Genomic DNA, 19090 nt, shown 5'->3' on the forward strand with positions numbered 1-19090 from the left:
TCATTAGATTAGTGCTTTATGTTAATAATTTCATACAAATCCTTATTTTTGATTCGCTTTTGTTTCCGAACGAAAAATAACTGACGTTGACAGCTGACATTTGACAGTAAATTGGCATAGGTTAAAAAAAAATGTTTCTAGGAATAGACAATAATTTTCAGCGCGAAGTTTAAATATCCCAAAGAGAAATAACTTATACAAGCCATCAGCTGCTGCCAATAGGCTGCTAATGATTCTACATAATATCATAAGTCTGAATTCATTAATTTTCACGATGCAGTTATAGGAGTTTTGTACTAACAACTTACCTACTTTTTATTGAATAATAAAATGGCTATGTGAACAAAAATAACGATTAAGTTTAGTTACTTAATTTATTTTATTGCAGTTAGCGCTACAGTAATAAAGTTACATAAGTATAATTATTAATATTTTATACATGTTTTCTGCGTTTCACTGGAAATATTTTAAGATAAAATCAATAAGTCATAGTCATGAGTCAAAAGAATAGCAACTGTTAAGTTTCTTGCTGACTCTTCTCAGTAGAGTTACTTTACGAACCGGTGGTAGAGTCTTGACATGTATCATGAATGGCACATGCTGTCCTACATGAAATAATTAAATGCATTCTATTTCATAGTCACAGTCATAAGTCATAAGTCATCATAGTCATAAGTCATAAAGTCAACGTAGTCATAAGTCATAGTCATAAATCATGGTCATATTATTAAGTCTTATTGAAAGAGAGCCCGTGAGAGGCAGAACTTCGTTATTTTATAAAAGCTGAAAGTTTATCTGCGTATTGACCTCAACAGAAACGAACAATCAGCGCCTATGAAGTTTGGATCATGGTGGCTTTGGGAGGTATCAGGTAATAAAGGTGTGAAAATTCTTAGGTCTAAGTATAAAGTCTAATTTTTTTATATTTTCTTCGGAGTAATATTAGAAATCACGTCATACATTGCCATGATAATCATGTGGCTAACTCCGTAGGTAGTTGGAGCTAGCCACAGGATTATCGACCTTCTCGATTGGTAACAAGGGTGGGTTTGCCACAGTAAATCTAGTCTCATCATCAAACTCTATCTTCTGTACTCATTATTCATTATTTTGTGCTTCACTTAGGATCTTCTAAATGGGTTAGGCACAGGATTATCAACCCTCTCGAACGGATAATAAGGGTGAGTTTGCCAGAACGACGGCATAGTGTATCTGGTTTCGTCATCGAACTGGTTTATCTTCTGCATATCTTCTTGGGTCAACTGAAAGTCGAATATGTTGATGTTTTCTTTTAGACGGGAATACTTCACTGTCTTTGGGATTGGTATGATGTTTCTCTCCACCTGAAAATCGAAAACCATAATCTATGTAATGTGAAAGGAAAGCCTCGATAGCTCAACGGTTGAGGAGCGGATTGACTTCCGAAAGGTCGGCGGTTCAAACCCCGACCGTTGCACTATTGTCGTACCCACTCCTGACACAAGCTTTACGCTTAATTGGAGGGAAAAGGGGAGTATTAGTAGTCATGATTGGCTAATATTCTTATTTAAAAAAAAATTAATTAATTTCTAAATCTAATTTAGGTACAATCCAATAACTGTCCTTTATTTATTCTCATACATTACATCAATTGTGAAAATGATGTAGGTACTTATGGATTCAATATTATGTAACATAAAAACTAGGTACAAGTAAGAAATAGCGGAGAGCGTGAGGACGATTTATTCCATACCTATTAAAAGGGCCGCGCCATGAAAAAGGCTAAAAACACTGGTTTAAAAACACTGCAATACCTTTAAAAGAAAATTGCATTTAAGCACCTTCTAGGCAGGCGCGCTCCACCATAGGCTGCATCATTAGTCATCGCCTACTATATATTCGGTGTGATTGTAATCAAGCGCATGTCTAGTCGAAAGGATGACATGTATTAATTAACAAGTGTAAATTAAAAATTTATAACACCCCCGACAAGTGAAGGTTACAGTAACTAGAAAAGAGTTGATAACTTTCAAACGGCTGAACCGATTTTCTTGGATTATAGCTAAGAACACTCTCGATCAAGCCACCTTTCAAACAAAAAAACTATATTAAAATCGGTTCATTAATTTAGGAGCTGCGATGCCACAGACAGATACACAGATACACACGTCAAACTTATAACACCCCTCTTTTTGGGTCGGGGGTTAAAAAAAGCTCAACCCAAGACCAAACCCAAGGTTCACCCAGGGTTGTAGTCTTGTAGACCTTTGAAGATGATGAAAAACAGAGGTTAACTTACAAGCCATCTCAGCAAGACCTGCGCAGGAGTCTTGCCATACTTCCCGGCTATGTCTCCCAGAGTTGGACCGTCGAGGCCGGGGAAGTGGACCCCGTACCTCATCACCAGTGAACCAAAGGGGCTGTACCCCATCACCACAACCCCTTGCGACTGTGCATAGCGCACCAGCTCTGTTTGCGGGATTTGGGGATGTATCTGGAAGATAGCAAGTCATTTATTGGTAACTGTGTACCTTTTTATAGTAAGCTTCCAGAAGACTTATTGGAGATGTCTCTCAATAAGTTCAAAGTTTTCCTAAAACGGAAACTGATTGGAAAATCCTATTACAATGTAAAGGATTATTTAAATGATACGAAAGCTTGGGAATCAGCTTTGATAGTTCTAATAAGTTTATGTGATTTTATAAAGTGGTGATAATAAAAAAAAGAAAACCCGGCTGATTTTGTTGTGGGCTCTTCTCAGACTTGGGCGCGCTTGAAACCCTCGTAGCCTTTAGTTTTAAGTTACGTAATTAATTAATAATAATAATAATAATAATTTTTATTTGATACTTATACATGGGTTACATATCAAGATTGAGATTCCTACCTTCTGCACTAGGAAATACCTGTATTGCAGAAGGTAGGAGTACAAAGTTTACTACAAGTACTTGTGTTTGTTTATGTGGGCGTGTGTGTGTGTGTGTGTGCGGTGTGTATGCTCGCGCGCTATTTCTTGACTATTAAAATATTTTCTGTTTCGTCATAGCCCTTAGCTACCAGCCAGCTTTTAACTGCTCTGGTTAGATCGAATTTATTTATTCTGCTTATGTTGATACCTTTGCTAACCCTGTTAAATATATTATATGCATATGATGAGCGAAATTCGAATTGTGTTCCAGCAAAGCATGTATTTGTAAAATGTGTAGGGAGTTTGATTACTCTTTTGCTATTGTTTATAGTGCAAGGATCAATTTTAGAGTGGAAGCGCAAAATTATTGAACATAAGTATTGTTGTCGGACATTAAGTACATTGCATTCTTTATATAAATCATCAGTGGGATATCTAAATGGTTTTTTAAAAATAGTTTTAAGTAAAGTTCTGTGAGCGCGTTCTAGCCGCAACATAAAAGTTTTGCCAGCCCCACCCCATGCACATATGCAATAGGTCATAATCGAAAGACATAGTGACTTGTAGACCATCATAGTTGTTTCGATAGGGGCAATATCTCTTAGATTCCTAAATAATGGGATGAGTTTCTTGATTTTATTAGAAGTGTTATGGATATGAGTTGACCAGCTAAGATGTTCATCTAATGTAATTCCAAGATATTTAACAGTTGTCTCTTTGGTTAAAATGTCACAGCTACAACAAGCGTCTAGCCCACTTTTCCGATTACAAGGATAAGTGTGAATAGGAAGTTTAAAGTCTTTGTCTGGGTTATTCCGAATTGATGTACTGAAACACACATACTTTGTTTTCACGGTGTTGATTGTAAGTAGGTTGTCCTCTAACCATGTCGTGATTTGCTTAAGACCTTCTTCAGCAAGCAACTTCACTTCTTTCCAATCACTGCCTTCAAATAAAACCACAGTATCATCGGCAAAACAAAATATGCGTCCAGATTTTGGGGACAGATTACAAAGTGGATTTATATAACTAAGAAATAAGGTGGGGCCCAGAACACTCCCCTGGGGGACACCATATCTAATGTTAGTAAATTCACTGGTAACATTACCAATTTTAACGCATTGTTGCCTATCCCTAAGGTAGCTCTTGAACCAGTCTAATGTAATACCCCTAACACCCATGTCGGAAAGTCTGTCAAGCAAGATAGGGATTGACACAGTATCGAAGGCCTTTTGCAAGTCAAGGAAAATACCAATACATTTCCTTCCCTTATCAAGGCACTTTGTAATATGATTAGTCACTTCTAGTACCGCGTCCAAGGTAGATCTATTGGCTCTAAAACCGAATTGGTTGGATCCAAGGAGATTTTTCTGTTCAAGGTACTTTATTAGTCTAGCGTTCACCACTTTTTCCACTATCTTACTTAATACACTTAATAGCGATATAGGTCTGTAGTTAGAAATTGACTCTTTGTCTCCACTTTTATATACTGGAATTACGACTGCTTTTTTGAAACTATCAGGAAAAACACCAGTAGATAAACTTAAATTCACCAGATGAACTATGGGTTCTAAGAGTAGATTTTTAAATCTTTTAATAAAGTACGTAGCTATTTGATCATGGCCTGGAGCACTGCTAGATTTTAGCTTTAAGATAATTTTATGAATTTCGCATATATCAGTGGGATAGAACATTAGTGAATTAAGGGGTGCATCGGATGCCATATTGGGATTATTATTTTTGCACTGCGCTCCCAATTTATTAATAATTGAAGTTGCAAGGTTATGCCCTATACTAGTAAAGTATTTATTAACCTGAGCTAATGACTCCTTAGGGGTGTTCATGATATTTATCAACGCTGTAGCAGGCGCATTTGATGTAGGTAGGTTACAAATTTCTTTTACTGTGTCCCAAGTGCCTTTAGAATTACCTGCATTTTGTTTTAACTTTCCTTGTAAGTAGTTTCGTTTAAGTGACTTCAGTAAAGAGTTACAAGCATTTCTATACTGCGTATATGTAATTTTATTTAGTTCTGTTGGAGATTTTTTAAATATTCTATGAAGGCTATCCCTTTTTTTCATACATTTAACAATGCTATAATTAATCCATGGTTTAATAGGTTTTAGTTTTTTAGGAACAGTTGAGACATGTGTATTACTAATGATTATGTCCTTAATATTGTCAACTAGGAAATTTGCTGCAAAATTAGTGTCACTTGAGCTGAAATAGTTTACCCAGTCTAACTGTGTTAAGCTTTCCTCCATAGCTTTGTAGTTGTGAATATGCCTAGTTACATTTTGTGTTGATGAGTGTATTACTTTGTTACGTAGTTTTAAATTTAATAAAATAGGGGCATGGTCTGTTATTGTAGGTTCAAAGACAAAAGTTCTTGAATCGTTTATGTTTTTGATAGCAAAGTGATCAAGACAACGTAATTCTCTCGTAGGACAATTGACAGCTGGTATGAGAGCATTTAAAGCGAGAATATTTTGATACTCTTGGCTATAAGAACAGTGACTATCAGGTAAAAGGTCAAGGTTTAAGTCTCCAGTTAAGATGATTCGCCTATATTTTTTGCTTTCCAAAAACGTACCAAGAGATTCCAAAAACAGTTGCGGGTTACGAAAGCCTGCTGGACGGTATAAAGCTATAATATGAATATCCTTGAAAGTAATTATAAGACAGTTGGCCTCTGAAATTGAAGCTTCAAAAGTCGAGGCATGTATATGTGTTCTAATGTATACAATAACTCCATCATTTTGATTATGATTATTTTTTGTGTGAGAGCTCGAATAACCATCAACTTGTGGAGGATTCACTATATGCTGTGTCCAACATTCAGTTAAAACGAGTATGTCAGGTTTTATTTGTAATCGTGTTATGAAGACAAGGAAATCATCAAGGTTCTTGTTTATACTCCTAATATTCATGGTTAATATATTTAAGTACTGTGAGGTAGTATTATTGCTTAACATATAAGTATTATAAAATGTGTCAGGATCAGCCACTGCCGTACACGGCACTGAGGTATGCTGATCAATATCAGATGTTAAACTGTTCTGTATGTTATGATTGAATTTAAAAAGTGATAAAAATATACTAAAAGTTTATGTTGTTTAGTTTTAATTGTACCTATAAAAATGTTTTTTGTTGAGTATGATTCCAATGATTTGTAGTATTTAATGTAGTTAAGATAACAACATAATAGTTTAGATAGGAAAGTATAGATCTGTTTGGCATATCTGTGTGGATGCATCCTACTCGAACTTTTATAATTATTATTACAATTTATGCCATTGAGTTCAATTTTTGAGCTTATGTGATTCAAAATCAACATACTCATTATAAATTGTATTAACTCTCTTACAACTGGTATGGCCAGCTTACAACTTACAAAAACCTTGCATAACATTATAACTAATATACCAGACATTATCATGTTGGTGGGGTATAAAATATACAGTCCTATGCTGAGTCTTAGTAGTTTATCTGTGTGCAAAAAATGAAGAGTTACAGATTTTTTATTAGTTTATCATAATTTAGAACATATGGTAGTAGTAGTATAGTGAAATTAATTAACTTAATTTTATGATAAAATAGTGTTATAGCTTTAAATAAGTGCCTTAAATATTTTATCACACTTATATTCACATCATTTGTCACACCTATTACATATTTTATCTTGTATTTTTCAGTGTTTAAATTATTATTATAGCACCATGACAGTAGAAAATGTAGCTTGTCATAATTTAGAACATAAAGTATCATTAGAGTAATAAAACTTATCAATTCAGTTTTATCATAAAATATTGTAATAATTTTTAATAAGTGGTTTAAATAGTGCCTTAAGTATTCTATAACAATTTTCCTACAGGTTTTGGTGCCTAAATCACAGCAGTATGTCAATAATAAATGCAAAATATAAAGCAATAGTATAACAAAACTTAGTAACTTAGTTTTACCATAGTTTTTTTGTATTTGTTTAGATTGCATAAAATGTAATATTAACTGAGAATTTAAATTATCACCACTATATCGTACAAATTTAACAATTGCAACCATCAAAAGGAGTACAATTGTACCTACTTTGAATAAATGATTTTGACTTTGACTTTGATAATGTACAGTCATACGCCGTAAGTCGTGTAGCACCTTAATGATCATATTCACGTGGCACGGTTATGCACATGCGTTTAGTGTGTGGCGTGTATATAGAACTAGGTCAACGGGTTAGTTTTTCTTGACAGACACGACGGACGGACGGACGGACAGACAGACAGACAACAAAGTGATCCTACAAGGGTTCCGTTTTTCCTTTTGAGGTACGGAACCCTAAAAACTGCCATACCCTTCCCAGGTTAGCTCGCTTCCACCTTAGACTGCATCATCACTTACCACCAGGTGAGATTTCAGTCAACGGCTAACTTGTACCTGAATAAAAAAGGTATAGTTACCTCAATCTGTAATGCCGCTGGTTTAACACTGCCTCTTGTAATGACTCTCTCAAGCTGTGTCTTATTGAAGTTGGACAGACCAATGGACTTGACTAAGCCGAGCTGATGGGCGTCTTCCATTCCTCGCCAGGTCTCCAAATAGTCCACATCGGTATACGAATAGTCCTCCTGAAAGTTGATACTACAATGCTCTGAAGAGCTGTTTGACCTCATTCCACCCTCCTTTTTCTACAACCGCACCGCACGCCACCGCAAGCAATTTCACCCTCACCACCTGGGTGCCTGGTGCACTTCGACCGCCCGTTATGTGTGTGTATGTTTGTATCCAAAATGTGTATCCGTATGTGTGTCCGTAGCGCTTAAACTACTGGGCCGATTTTGATGAATGTGGTGTGAATCGATTCGTCGTAAAGGTCCGGGCGACATAGGCTACATTTTATACGAAAAAAATTGACCTAACGGATCTTACATGAAAAAAGTGGGGGTCTCCAACATTTTTTTTGCCATTGTATCGAGTGGGGTGTCAAATGAAAGAGGAGAAAATTCGGAGTTAGTAAATATAAATGTACTACAACATTAAAATATACCAAGCGACAGAAAAACAATTTTACTATAATATTTCAGCGTTTATCAACGGCCGAAATTAATAATAATCAATCTATCTGTAATCTGTCGATAAGTTAAGTTTAGCAATGTTGTTATTCGTCAAAAGTCTTTTTAAAAATAACAGCGTTGTTAAGTAACTTATCGACAAGTTAAAGATAGATTTAGCATTAATTTGGCCGTAAGACGATCGCAGTCGGGTTTTAGTTTTCAACTATATCTTGTCACCTTTGAGTACGGAACACTAATTTTACTTACATTAAGTCCTATAGGCCAATGCATCAGGTACAAATCTATGAAATCAAGGCCAAATTTAGTTAAGGACTCCCTCACTGCTTTTGTGACTTGGTTCCTTCTGTGATGCGTATTCCATAACTAAAACATAACACATATTTTAATACAGCACATATATAAGATAAGCGGTTTTGTAATTTTTAACCATAGATATGTTTTTTAACTATTAAGGTACAGGGGTTAGAATTTCTAAATTTCTGGTTTGGTGGGAGGCTTTGGCGGTGGCTAGTTACAACCATGCCAGCAAAGCCGTGCCGCCAAGCTATTTAGGGTTTCAGTACGATGCCGTGTAGAAACCCGCTTCCATCTTAGACTGCATCATCACTTAGCACCAAGTGAGATTGCTGTCAAGGGCTAAGTTGATGATTACTAACTAATACATGTATGTAAAAATGCAATGGCTTGGAGCTCTACATACAACAATTACTGTAAATTAAAAATTTATAACACCCCCCCGACAAGTGAAGGTTACAGTAACTAGAAAAGAGCTGATAACTTTCAAACAGCTAAACCGATTTTTTTGGATTATAGCTAAGAACACTCTCGATCAAGCCATTCTAACAAACAAAAAACCCGAAATTAAAATCGATTCATTAGTTTAGGAGCTACAATGCCACAGACAGATACACAGATACACACGTCAAACTTATAACACCCCTGTTTTTGGGTCGGGGGTTAAAAATAGTTGATCACGGTGGTCCGTAGGATGGACGTAGGGCTATCTTCGGTCAGTGTTGAATGCGAACGTAGAACTATGACCTTAGACATCTGATATATAAATTACCTTAGAAAATATAATATTACTAGCGACCCGCCCCGGCTTCGCACGGGTGGACATTTATTTTTTCTATTTTCCGGGATAAAATATAGCCTATACGGATTCGGAAGAATCCCTCTAAGTTATGGTAAAAGAAATTTTGAAATCGGTCCAGTAGTTTTTGAGCCTATTCAATACAAACATACAAAAATACAAAGGTTTCCTCTTTATAATATTAGTATAGATAATAACTAAAATATATAAATAAAAGGAGTCCCTTTAGGCAAGGTTCCGAAGATACTGGCAGCGTTCCCCCTTTGAATGGCTAGAGTCTAGACTAATTCTTTGTCCGAGGTAGCTGCCAGCTCTTCGGTCTCCTGTGATGTCGACTAACCTTTTTGCTATTTCCTTAAGAGGGCTCTCTCCGTCACTCGTTTCATACAGTCGTAGTTCCAATTTCATTTGAATATTAAGCAACCAAAGTCTATGCAATTTTGCAGACATATTCTAGAAACTAATATCTATGTCTGTGGTTTTCCAGATTTCTGTTAAAATATTCGGTTTCAAAGTTACGCGGTCATAAAAATTTTCATACAAACCTTTGAGCCCCTGTAATTTTAAAACTACATATTTTTAGAAAAATCTAAAACACCACAGACACAGATATTAGTTTCTAGAATATGTCTGCAAAATTTCATGGACTTTGGTTGCTTAGTATTCAAATGAAATTGGAACTACGATTGTATGAAACGAGCATAAACGAGTGACGGAGAGAGCCCTGTTAAAAAGCCTTATAGCGTTAGGAACCCACGGACCAAGGGTCTCGACACCGAATGGAACAAAATTATATTCGGAGCCTAGACCCCTGTATTTACATGCTTTAGCTATTTTCAGCCGCTTCACAAGCCGCACCATCCCTGTTGTTAATTACCTTAGTAGTTATAAATATATCCTCTCTTCTCACAGCTCCTTCGTCAATCTTCATTCTAATAGCCTCCCCAATTTCCTCTTCGGTGTCGTAAATGGACGCTGTGTCGAAATGACGGTATCCTACGTCTATAGCTTGCAATATTACATTTCTGAGCTGTTTGTTTATTGATTTCACTACCCCATTCTGTACAAGTGTAAATTAAAAATGTATAACACCCCCGACAAGTGAAGGTTACAGTAACTAGAAAAGAGCTGATAACTTTCAAACGGCTGAACCGATTTTCTTAGATTATAACTACTACTAGCACTCTCGATCAAGCCACCTTTCAGACAAAAAAAAACTAAATTGAAATCGGTTCATTCGTTTAGGAGCCACAGACAGATACACAGATACACAAGTCAAACTTATAACACCCTTCTTTTTGGGTCGGGGGTTAAAAATGTACAACAACAGCAAAAAATGCTAGGAGATCTTCGCTTTTTTGAATGTTCCATCCGTCATTTCGATTTTTTAGGGTTCCGTACCTCAAAAGTTCCGGAACTCTTATAGGATCACTTTGTTGTCTGTCTGTCTGTTTGTCCGTCTGTCGTGTCTGTTAAGAAACCTATAGGGTACTTTTCGTTGACCTAGAACCATGAAATTTGGCAGGTAGGTAGATCTAATAGCACAAGTAAAGGAATAAATCTGAAAATCCCGAATTTGTGGTTACATCATTAAAAAAAATATGTATCAATTTTCAAAGTAAGATAACAATACCAAGTGGGGTATCATATGAAAGGGCTTTACCTGTACATTCTAAAACAGATTTTTATTTATTTTTATGCATAATACCCGAGCACGGAGCCCTCAGTGCGCGAGTCTGACTCGCACTTGGCCGATTATTTCGTATAGCCTATGTTACTCGGATCATAATAACGAATCGATTGATACCTGATTCATCAAAATCGGCTCAGTAGTTTAGGCGCTACGGTGGAACACACAAAAATACAAACCTACATACAAGTTATTTCACCTTATCATATCCTAGGTAAGTTCCCAACGCTATAGCAGGTATTTCTCTGCCGTCATTTAATTCGTATTTTGGTACTTTTGCGAGACATACACTCATCTGAAAAAAAAAGCATTGAAAGCAGAATAAAGTTCAATATATTTTATTACAACCTTTGTTTTTGAATCTAATCAAATCAGATGTAAATTCATATAAGTACCGAATAAAGTGGAATAAACAAAATTTGAGCCAGACGCTAATTCACTTAGGTTCTATTTTTTTTGTATCCATACTTATAATATTATAAATGCGAAAATGTGTCTGTCTGTCTGTCTGCTACCTTTTCACGGCGCAACAGTTTAACCGATTCTGACGTTTGGTACAGAGTTAGCTTATATCCCGGGGACGGACATAGGCTACTTTTTATCCCGGAAAATCAAAGAGTTCCCACGGGATTCCTAAAATCCTACCCGCTTAAAACTGTTTGCATGTTTGGTACTGAGGTAGCTTGCATCCATGTTATTGACATAGGCAACTTTTTATATTTTTTATTTTTAGATTTGTTTAGTGAAATGGTCTAATTGAGTTGTCGTTTTAACATCTCCCGGGAGTTAGCCATATCCCTTAGGGATATGGTCAACTCCCGGGTTATGCTATTTCGCTGCGATAATATATAATAGAGGATGCCCGCGAATTCGTCCGCGTGGATTTAGCTTTTTAAAGATCCCGTGGGAACTGTTTGATTTTCCGGGATAAAAAGTTACCTATGTCAATTACATGGACGGAAGCTACCTCGGTACTAAATTTCATACAAATTGGTTAAGCGGATGGGTCTTTAGGAATCCCGTGGGAACTGTTTGATTTTCCGGAATAAAAAGTAGCCTATGTCCGTCCCAGGGATATAAGCTAACTCCGTACCGAATTTCGTCAGAATCGGTTAAACTGTTAGGCCGTGAAAAGGTAGCAGACAGACCGACAGACAGACAGACAGACAGATGGACAGACAGACAGACACTTTCGCATTTATAATATTAAGTACGGATTTGTGATTCAAACAAAAAGACAGAAAAGTGTAGATTTTACTAAAGTTTTTACGAAAAGAGTGTTCAGTTTTATTTTGGCCTGTTTAAAGTTACAAATTCAAGGTAAGTGGGTAAGTAATGTAAAGTTTAACAAGTTACTTACCAGTGTAAAAACCACAAAACAAATTGAGAATACGTCCATACTCAATACAAACACGAATTACAATGACTTTCTTTGATGAGCTTTATACAAGTGTTGTATTGTAATGTAATAAGTTTTGATATCAATTTTCTTATCTATATTCATAGGTAATTACAAAGTTATAATGTATGTCTGTTGTTCTCTTGACTTGATAATAAAGACTGTTAACTTGAGACCAATGTCATGAACTTACCTATTTAAGTTGACTGACAGACTGACATATCAACATCTAAAATTTATTTCATGTCTATAATTCTTCACTCGACTACCGATTCGGAATGATTCTACTGAGAGAAGCTGGTAAGGAACCTCAAACCCACTGGGTTTACAAACGAACTATATTACCTACCTTTTTTAACCCCCGACCCAAAAAGAGGGGTTTTATAAGTTTGACGTGTGTATTTGTGTATCTGTCTGTGGCATCGTAGCGCCTAAACAAATGAACCAATTTTAAAATAGCTTATTTTGTTTGAAAGGTGGCTTGATCGAGAGTGTTCTTAGCTATAATCCAAAAAAATTGGTACAGCCGTTTAAAAGTTATTCATGTAGGCAGGCGCTTGACCACAATCACACCTGACGGAAAGTGATTATGTGGCCTATAGGACGCGTTTACCTAGAAGGTGCTTATATATTCACTCTTGTTTTAAAGATACCCGGATTGTAATTGGTAGGAAACACAGATCACGGAAGAGTATTTATATTACAAACCTTAGCCATGCGTATGAGGAATGAAGACGCAAAACGTTTCGTGCGTGTAGATGGAATGTCGACGACATTTAGGATGGGAACTCGCCCGACGTCTTGGGACCTAGGTACCTTAGAAGTATTTCACCTACTTCTGAATTCTGATCGAGTAGATTGAGGAATTCAAAACAAAAAAAAAGTATCCTTACTTATTACATACCATTTTATTAACCCCCGACCCAAAAAGAGGGGTGTTATAAGTTTAACATGTGTATCTGTGTATCTGTCTGTGGCATCGCAGCTCCTAAACTAATGAACCGATTTTAATTTAGTTTTTTTTTTGTTTGAAAGGTGGCTTGATCGAGAGTGTTCTTAGTTATAATCCAAGAAAATCGGTTCAGCGGTGTGAAAGTTATCAGCTCTTTTCTAGTTACTGTAACCTTCACTTGTCGGGGGTGTTATAAATTTTTAATTTACACTATAGCATTATTAGGTAAGTTAGTAGTTAGTACCTAAGGATATCATATTACGCTCTATATAAAATTTAATTATGTTGTAACATGAGTAATGCGAAGCGTACGAAATCCGATTCCCATTCGAAGCCATGATAGCTTAGTGTTTAAGACGTTGCTCTCCTTCGGGAGGTCGGGGGTTCGGTCCCAACCACGCTTGTTGTAAGTTTGACGTGTGTATCTGTGTATCTGTCTGTGGCATCGTAGCTCCTAAACTAATGAACTGATTTTAAATTAGTTTTTTTAGAGTTCCGTACCTCAAAAGGAAAAACGGAACCCTTATAAGATCACTTTGTTGTCTGTCTGTCTGTCTGTCCGTCGTGTCTGTCAAGAAACCTATAGGGTACTTCCCGTTGACCTAGAATCATGAAATTTGGTAGGTAGGTAGGTCTTATAGCACAAGTACAGGAATAAATCTGAAAACTGCGAATTTGTGGTTATACATCATTAAAAAAAAAAAAAATATGTTTCAATTTTCAAAGTAAGATAACTATACCAAGTGCATGGAGTATCATATGAAAGGGCTTTACCTTTTCATTCTATAACAGATTTTTTTATATTTTTATGTTCAATAGTTTTTGATTTAACGTGCGAAATGTCGAAAAAAATACCCGAGTACGGAACTCTCAGTGCGCGAGTCTGACTCGCACTTGGCCGGTTTTTTATTTAATAACAATTACAATTAAAAGGTTTTTACTAAAGCACTTACAACTAAAATAATCTCTAACAAAGAGTAATGCCCTCATAATATGATTCACAAAACTTATCACTAGAAACGCAAAACTGTTTAGAACTAACTATAACGGAATTAAAAAATGGTTTATAAGTACCTACTTTTGAATGCGAATTCCGCTGGTTTGGAATGCCTTTCCTACCGAGAAGAACCAGCAAGAAACTCGGCGGTTGCTCTTTTCAAAGATTTGATATACAATGATATTATGCCATGTATAAAAGTAATTGAAGTCTCGCGCATTGCTGGAGCGGGCTGCAGGTCAAATCCACGCTCTTTTATCAATATGCTTTTTTCAAAAGCATAATATTTTGAATAGATTTTTTAAACGTGTGTAAGGTAAGACCAAAATTGATTGCGGAATTTTGTTAAGTAGTCCGTCCCTAGGAAACCTGCATGCTAGAGAGTATTTCCATAATATTTTCAAGAGTGCCAATCCGCCCTGGGTGGACTGTGCCCTATTACATTGTCATTCTGGGAGGAGACCTTGGCCTCAAAAGTTGGAAGTGAGCCGACGCGACCCGAGATATCATGATGATGATGATGATGATGGTAGAATCAAATAGTTTTATAAGTAATTATCAAGATTATGGCATCAAGCACACATAAATCATAAATTTATGTACTACTAGGTAATGCTCGCGAATTCGTCCGCGTGGATTTAGGCTTTTAAAAATCCCGGAACTCAATTTTTTTCCGGATTTTCCGGGATAAAAAGCTGCTCCTGTCGGGTGCAAGCTACGTCTGTACCAAATCCATATCCATACTAATCTTTTAAATGCGAAAGTGTGTCTGTCTGTCTGTCTGTTTAACCGATTCTGACGAAATTTGGTACAAAGTTAGCTTATATCCCGGACATAGGCTACTTTTTATCCCAGAAAATCAAAGAGTTCCCACGGGATTCCCAAAACCCCATTCGCTTAACCGATTTGTATGAAAATTGTCCCTGAAATTGACATAGGCAAACAGTTCTCATGGGATCTTAAAAAACCTAAATCCACGCGGATGGAGTCGCGGGCATCCTCTAGTTTCATATAAATCGGTTAAAGGGATGGGCCTTTAAGAATCCCTTGGGAACTCGTTGATTTTCCGGGATAAAAAGTAGCTATGTCCTTCCCCGGTATGTAAGCTAACTGTGTGCCAAATTGCATCAAAATCGGATCAACTGTTGAACCGTGAAAAGCTAACAGACAGACAGATGGACACACTTCCGCATTTATAATATTAGTATGGAAGTATGTATGGATACTAAGTAGGTAGGTACGTAATAATAATATGTGGGGTTGATAAAAAACTTAATAAAGATATCGCCCCGTGACCAATGTCAGGGTCACATCTTGAAAATTAGGTTTTAATCTAATCTTAATTCTAATAAAAGAACAACAAAATAATCTAAGCGATAGCTAAAGCTCTCCTTGTGTGTTCTATCGCCTTTATAATGGTGCTCTGAAGAGCTGTTTTACCTCATTCCAGCTTCCTTCTTCTACAACCGCACCGCACGCCACCGCAAGCAATTTCACCCTCACCACCTGGGTGGCTGGTGCACTTCGACCGCCCGTTGTGCCAGATCCTTTTTTCCACGCACATGCAAACTGTGGAATCAACTCCCATCGGCGGTGTTCCCACTAGATTACAACATGGGGTTATTCAAGGGGCGGACCAACAAATTTATTCCTGAAAGGCGGCAACCCATCGGCGGTTCCTCTGGTGCTGCAAATGTTCATGGGCGGCTGTAATCACTTAACATCAGGTGACCCGCCTGCTCATTTGCTTGCTATTTATTACTAAAAAAAATCCCCTACTTACCTCGTAAAAAACCAAATTTCAAGTTTTTTTTTTCAAAGAAAACATGAAAATGAAAAGAAAACTTTTGAGTAATAACTGAAGAACGGACGCGGAACTGTGGTTTATTTCTAAACAAACTTGCGTCGATACAGTCGCGAAGAAAGATTGTATGAAAACAAGTTCCTTTTATTTAATTTAACTTTATCATAGCACTAGCTGATGCCCGCGACTTCGTTCGCGTGGATGTGGATGTAGGTTTTTTAAATCCCGTGAGAACTCTTCAATTTTTCCGAAATAAAAAGTAGCTTATGTGCTAATTTAGGGTATAATCTATCTCCATTCTAAATTTCAGCCAAATCCATCCAGCAGTTTTTGCGTGAAGGAGTAACAAACATATACACACAAATACATACACGCAAACTTTCGCCATTACAATATTAGTGTGATTAGTTGTAACTTGCACCAAAAATTAATGAAAGTAAGAGGATGAAAGTGGACAAAGAAGTATTTGTTTCTATAAGAGATCTCTACCAGTCATCATTGCCAGTGGGAGAAGTTGTAAATTCAAATTCAAATTATTTTTATTCAATTAGACGTTTACAAGTATTAATGATAACTATCCACCCTCCCACTGATAAATTCAAAGTCAAAGTCAAAATCATTTATTCAAAGTAGGTACAATTGTACTCCTTTTGATGGTCAAATTGTTAAATTTGTACGATATAATGGTGATAATTAATTACGTAACTTAAAACTAAAGCTACGAGGGTTCCAAACGCGCCCAAGTCTAAGAAGAGCCCACAACAAACTCAGGAACATGCAGGAAAAGCCAGCCACCAAGCAAAGCCACACGCACCACCACCACGCAGCACGACACAAATCCCAACCCCACTCGACGCACGTTTCGCCCCGACACCGGAGCATCCTCAGGAGATGTTCAATTAAAGGAATATACATCTTTAAGCTGACTTCGAGCCTTTTCGTTGGCACAACACATAGTAGGTTGTACACAACACTATGTTTAAGTTAAGTTAGTTTTTAAGTTTTATATTTTATATTTTAAGTTTTATATTTTAAGCGTCAGTGTTTATATTACCTGTGTGTTGATTCAACGAATAAATTTAATTCTATTCTATTCTATCTCATCTTTACTCTCTACCATTGCACACATCGTACAGTTTTTGATTGTCAATTAATTGTCGAATTTTGTAAGATAACTGATAATTTATTACGCAGACTTAAAACTAAGGCTACGAGGGTTCCAAACGCGCCATAGTCTAAGAAGGAGCCCACCATTGATGTTGGAAGAGGGGTTCAATGAAACTAACATACCCCTTTCAAGTTAGCCCATTACCACCTTAGATTGCATCATCACTTACCATTGTGAGATCGCAGTAAACGGCTAACTTGTATAGGAATAAAAAATATTAAAAAAACTGTTTTTTTTTTTTTTTTTTTTTTTTTTTTTTTTTAAATTGTATAGACTAGCGCTTGGCTGCAATCAGACCTGCTAGCAAGTGATGATGCAGCCTAAGATGGAGCGCGCTTGCCTAGAAGGTGCCTATTCACTCTTGACTTGAAGGTACCCATATTATAGGTGGAAGGGAAAACTGACGCCGGAAGGGCGTTCCATATCCTAGCGGTTCGAATTAGGAAAGAGGAAGCAAATCGTTTCGTACGTGTTCGAGGAATTTCGACTACGTACGGATGCAGACTTTGACGATGCCTGGCAGTACGATGGTAGAAAGGTGAAGGAGGAACCAGGTCAAAGAGTTCTTGTGCACACTCTCCGAAATATATCCTGTAGAATACCGATAGACTGGCAACTTTACGCCGATGTTCTAAACTTTGGAGTTTAGTATTCATCAGTGCTTCGTCACCAATGAGTCTTCTAGCTCGGCGATCCACCGAATCCAATGCTTCGAGCTGGTACTTGGCAGAGCCATCCCATAAATGGCTGCAGTACTCCATGCACGATCGAACTTGAGCTTGGTACAGGGTGAGAAGCTGTTCCGGCGTGAAGTACCGCTTGACTTTGTTGAGGATGCCAAGTTTCTTGCCAGCTGTTTTTGCCTTGGATTCGATGCATTGTCCAAAGTTGAGATTGGACGAAATGTTGATTCCTAGAAGCTCAACACTACCGGTAATCGGAACGGGTATACTTCGGAAAGTCGGAGTAAGTGGGAATGAACTCCGTTTCGCGGTGAATAAACACGCTTGCGTTTTGGTGGCGTTAAATTTGACAAGATTGGCGTCCCCCCAGTCGGACACCTCCTTCAATGTCAAATCAACGCGTTCAACCAAGGCCTTTCTATGCTCTAGGATCTTAGCTCCACTTGCACGGGGACCGGATATATATCTCTCTGTAACGGTGCTGTCGTCCGCGTACCCAAAGATACCGGGTTTTAGCACGTCGTTTATGTGCAGCAAAAAAAGTGTTGCAGAGAGAACTGATCCCTGAGGGACACCGGCATTAATTGCCATTAGATCAGATGAGGAGCCATCTACGACTACTCGAAATGATCGTCCGCTCAGGAAATCTGATATCCAGTCGCAGAGACTGGTGGGTATCCCGTAAGCCGGAAGCTTGCTTAAAAGGCTTTCATGCCAAACCCGGTCGAAAGCCTTCGAGACGTCAAGTGAGACAGCTAGTGCTTCACCATATTTCTCGATGGCCTCACCCCAGATGTGCGTGGCATACACTAAAAGATCTCCTGTGGACCGATTACGTCTGAACCCGTACTGTTGATCCGACAAGAGGTCATTTTCTTCGAGGTATGCCAGTAGCCTGTTATTCAATACACGCTCCAAACTTTTACAAAGAATGGAGGTGATTGCGATAGGCCTGTAGTTGGCCGGGTCGGCACGACTTCCCTTTTTGGGGACCGGCTGTACGTTGGCAAGCTTCCAAGCTTTTGGGACTTGAGCAGTTTTTAGAGAGAGGCGATACACGCGTGTTAGGACAGGAGACAACTCGGGAGCACAGATCTTCAAGACTATAGCTGGTATCCCGTCTGGACCGCTGGCCTTGTTCACATCCAAGTTGCGGAGCACTTTCAACACCTCTTTTTGGCGAACGAGAATGTCTGCCATAGCAGAGCCGCAGGATGGTAAAGAGGGTGGAGAGGCACTCCCGACAACAAGTCGCGAATTTTCCGCGAACAGAGCCGCTAGAAGATTAGCTTTATCTGTTGCGGTAAAGACCAGCGAACCATCAGGTTTCAGCAAAGGTGGCAGCGAG

At 37.7% G+C, this 19090-nt stretch overlaps 1 protein-coding gene across 3 annotated transcripts; it reads right to left on the bottom strand.

Annotated features, from left to right (window-relative positions):
* Positions 1-366: 366 nt before the first annotated feature.
* LOC123879172 (aldo-keto reductase AKR2E4-like) lies at positions 367-15613 on the bottom strand. Of its 3 annotated transcripts, none has more exons than XM_045926759.1 (7): positions 15528-15613; positions 10939-11034; positions 9927-10109; positions 8203-8319; positions 7342-7509; positions 2279-2473; positions 367-1343 (listed from the first exon to the last, which is right to left on the bottom strand). In XM_045926759.1, exons 2-7 carry the CDS (start codon positions 11032-11034, stop codon positions 1122-1124), a joined length of 981 nt encoding a protein of 326 aa, XP_045782715.1. In that variant the 5' UTR covers positions 15528-15613; the 3' UTR covers positions 367-1121. The 3 variants fall into 3 exon arrangements, with proteins under 3 accessions (XP_045782715.1, XP_045782716.1, XP_045782714.1); XM_045926760.1 differs by lacking the exon at positions 15528-15613 and adding an exon at positions 14169-14210; XM_045926758.1 differs by lacking the exon at positions 15528-15613 and adding an exon at positions 12100-12488.
* Positions 15614-19090: the final 3477 nt, after the last annotated feature.

Source organism: Maniola jurtina, chromosome 27 (genome assembly GCF_905333055.1).
Source record: "Maniola jurtina chromosome 27, ilManJurt1.1, whole genome shotgun sequence".
Taxonomy (NCBI): Eukaryota; Metazoa; Arthropoda; class Insecta; order Lepidoptera; family Nymphalidae; genus Maniola; species Maniola jurtina.

Coding starts and splice junctions, on each gene's coding strand:
- LOC123879172 (XM_045926758.1), bottom strand. CDS start 12,138: ATGGACGTATTCTCAATTTGTTTTGTGGTTTTTACACTG. Junction 11,035..12,099: donor GTTTTGTGGTTTTTACACTG/GTAAGTAACTTG, acceptor TTTTTTTTTCAG/ATGAGTGTATGTCTCGCAAA. Junction 8,320..9,926: donor ATATATTTATAACTACTAAG/GTAATTAACAAC, acceptor GTTATGTTTTAG/TTATGGAATACGCATCACAG.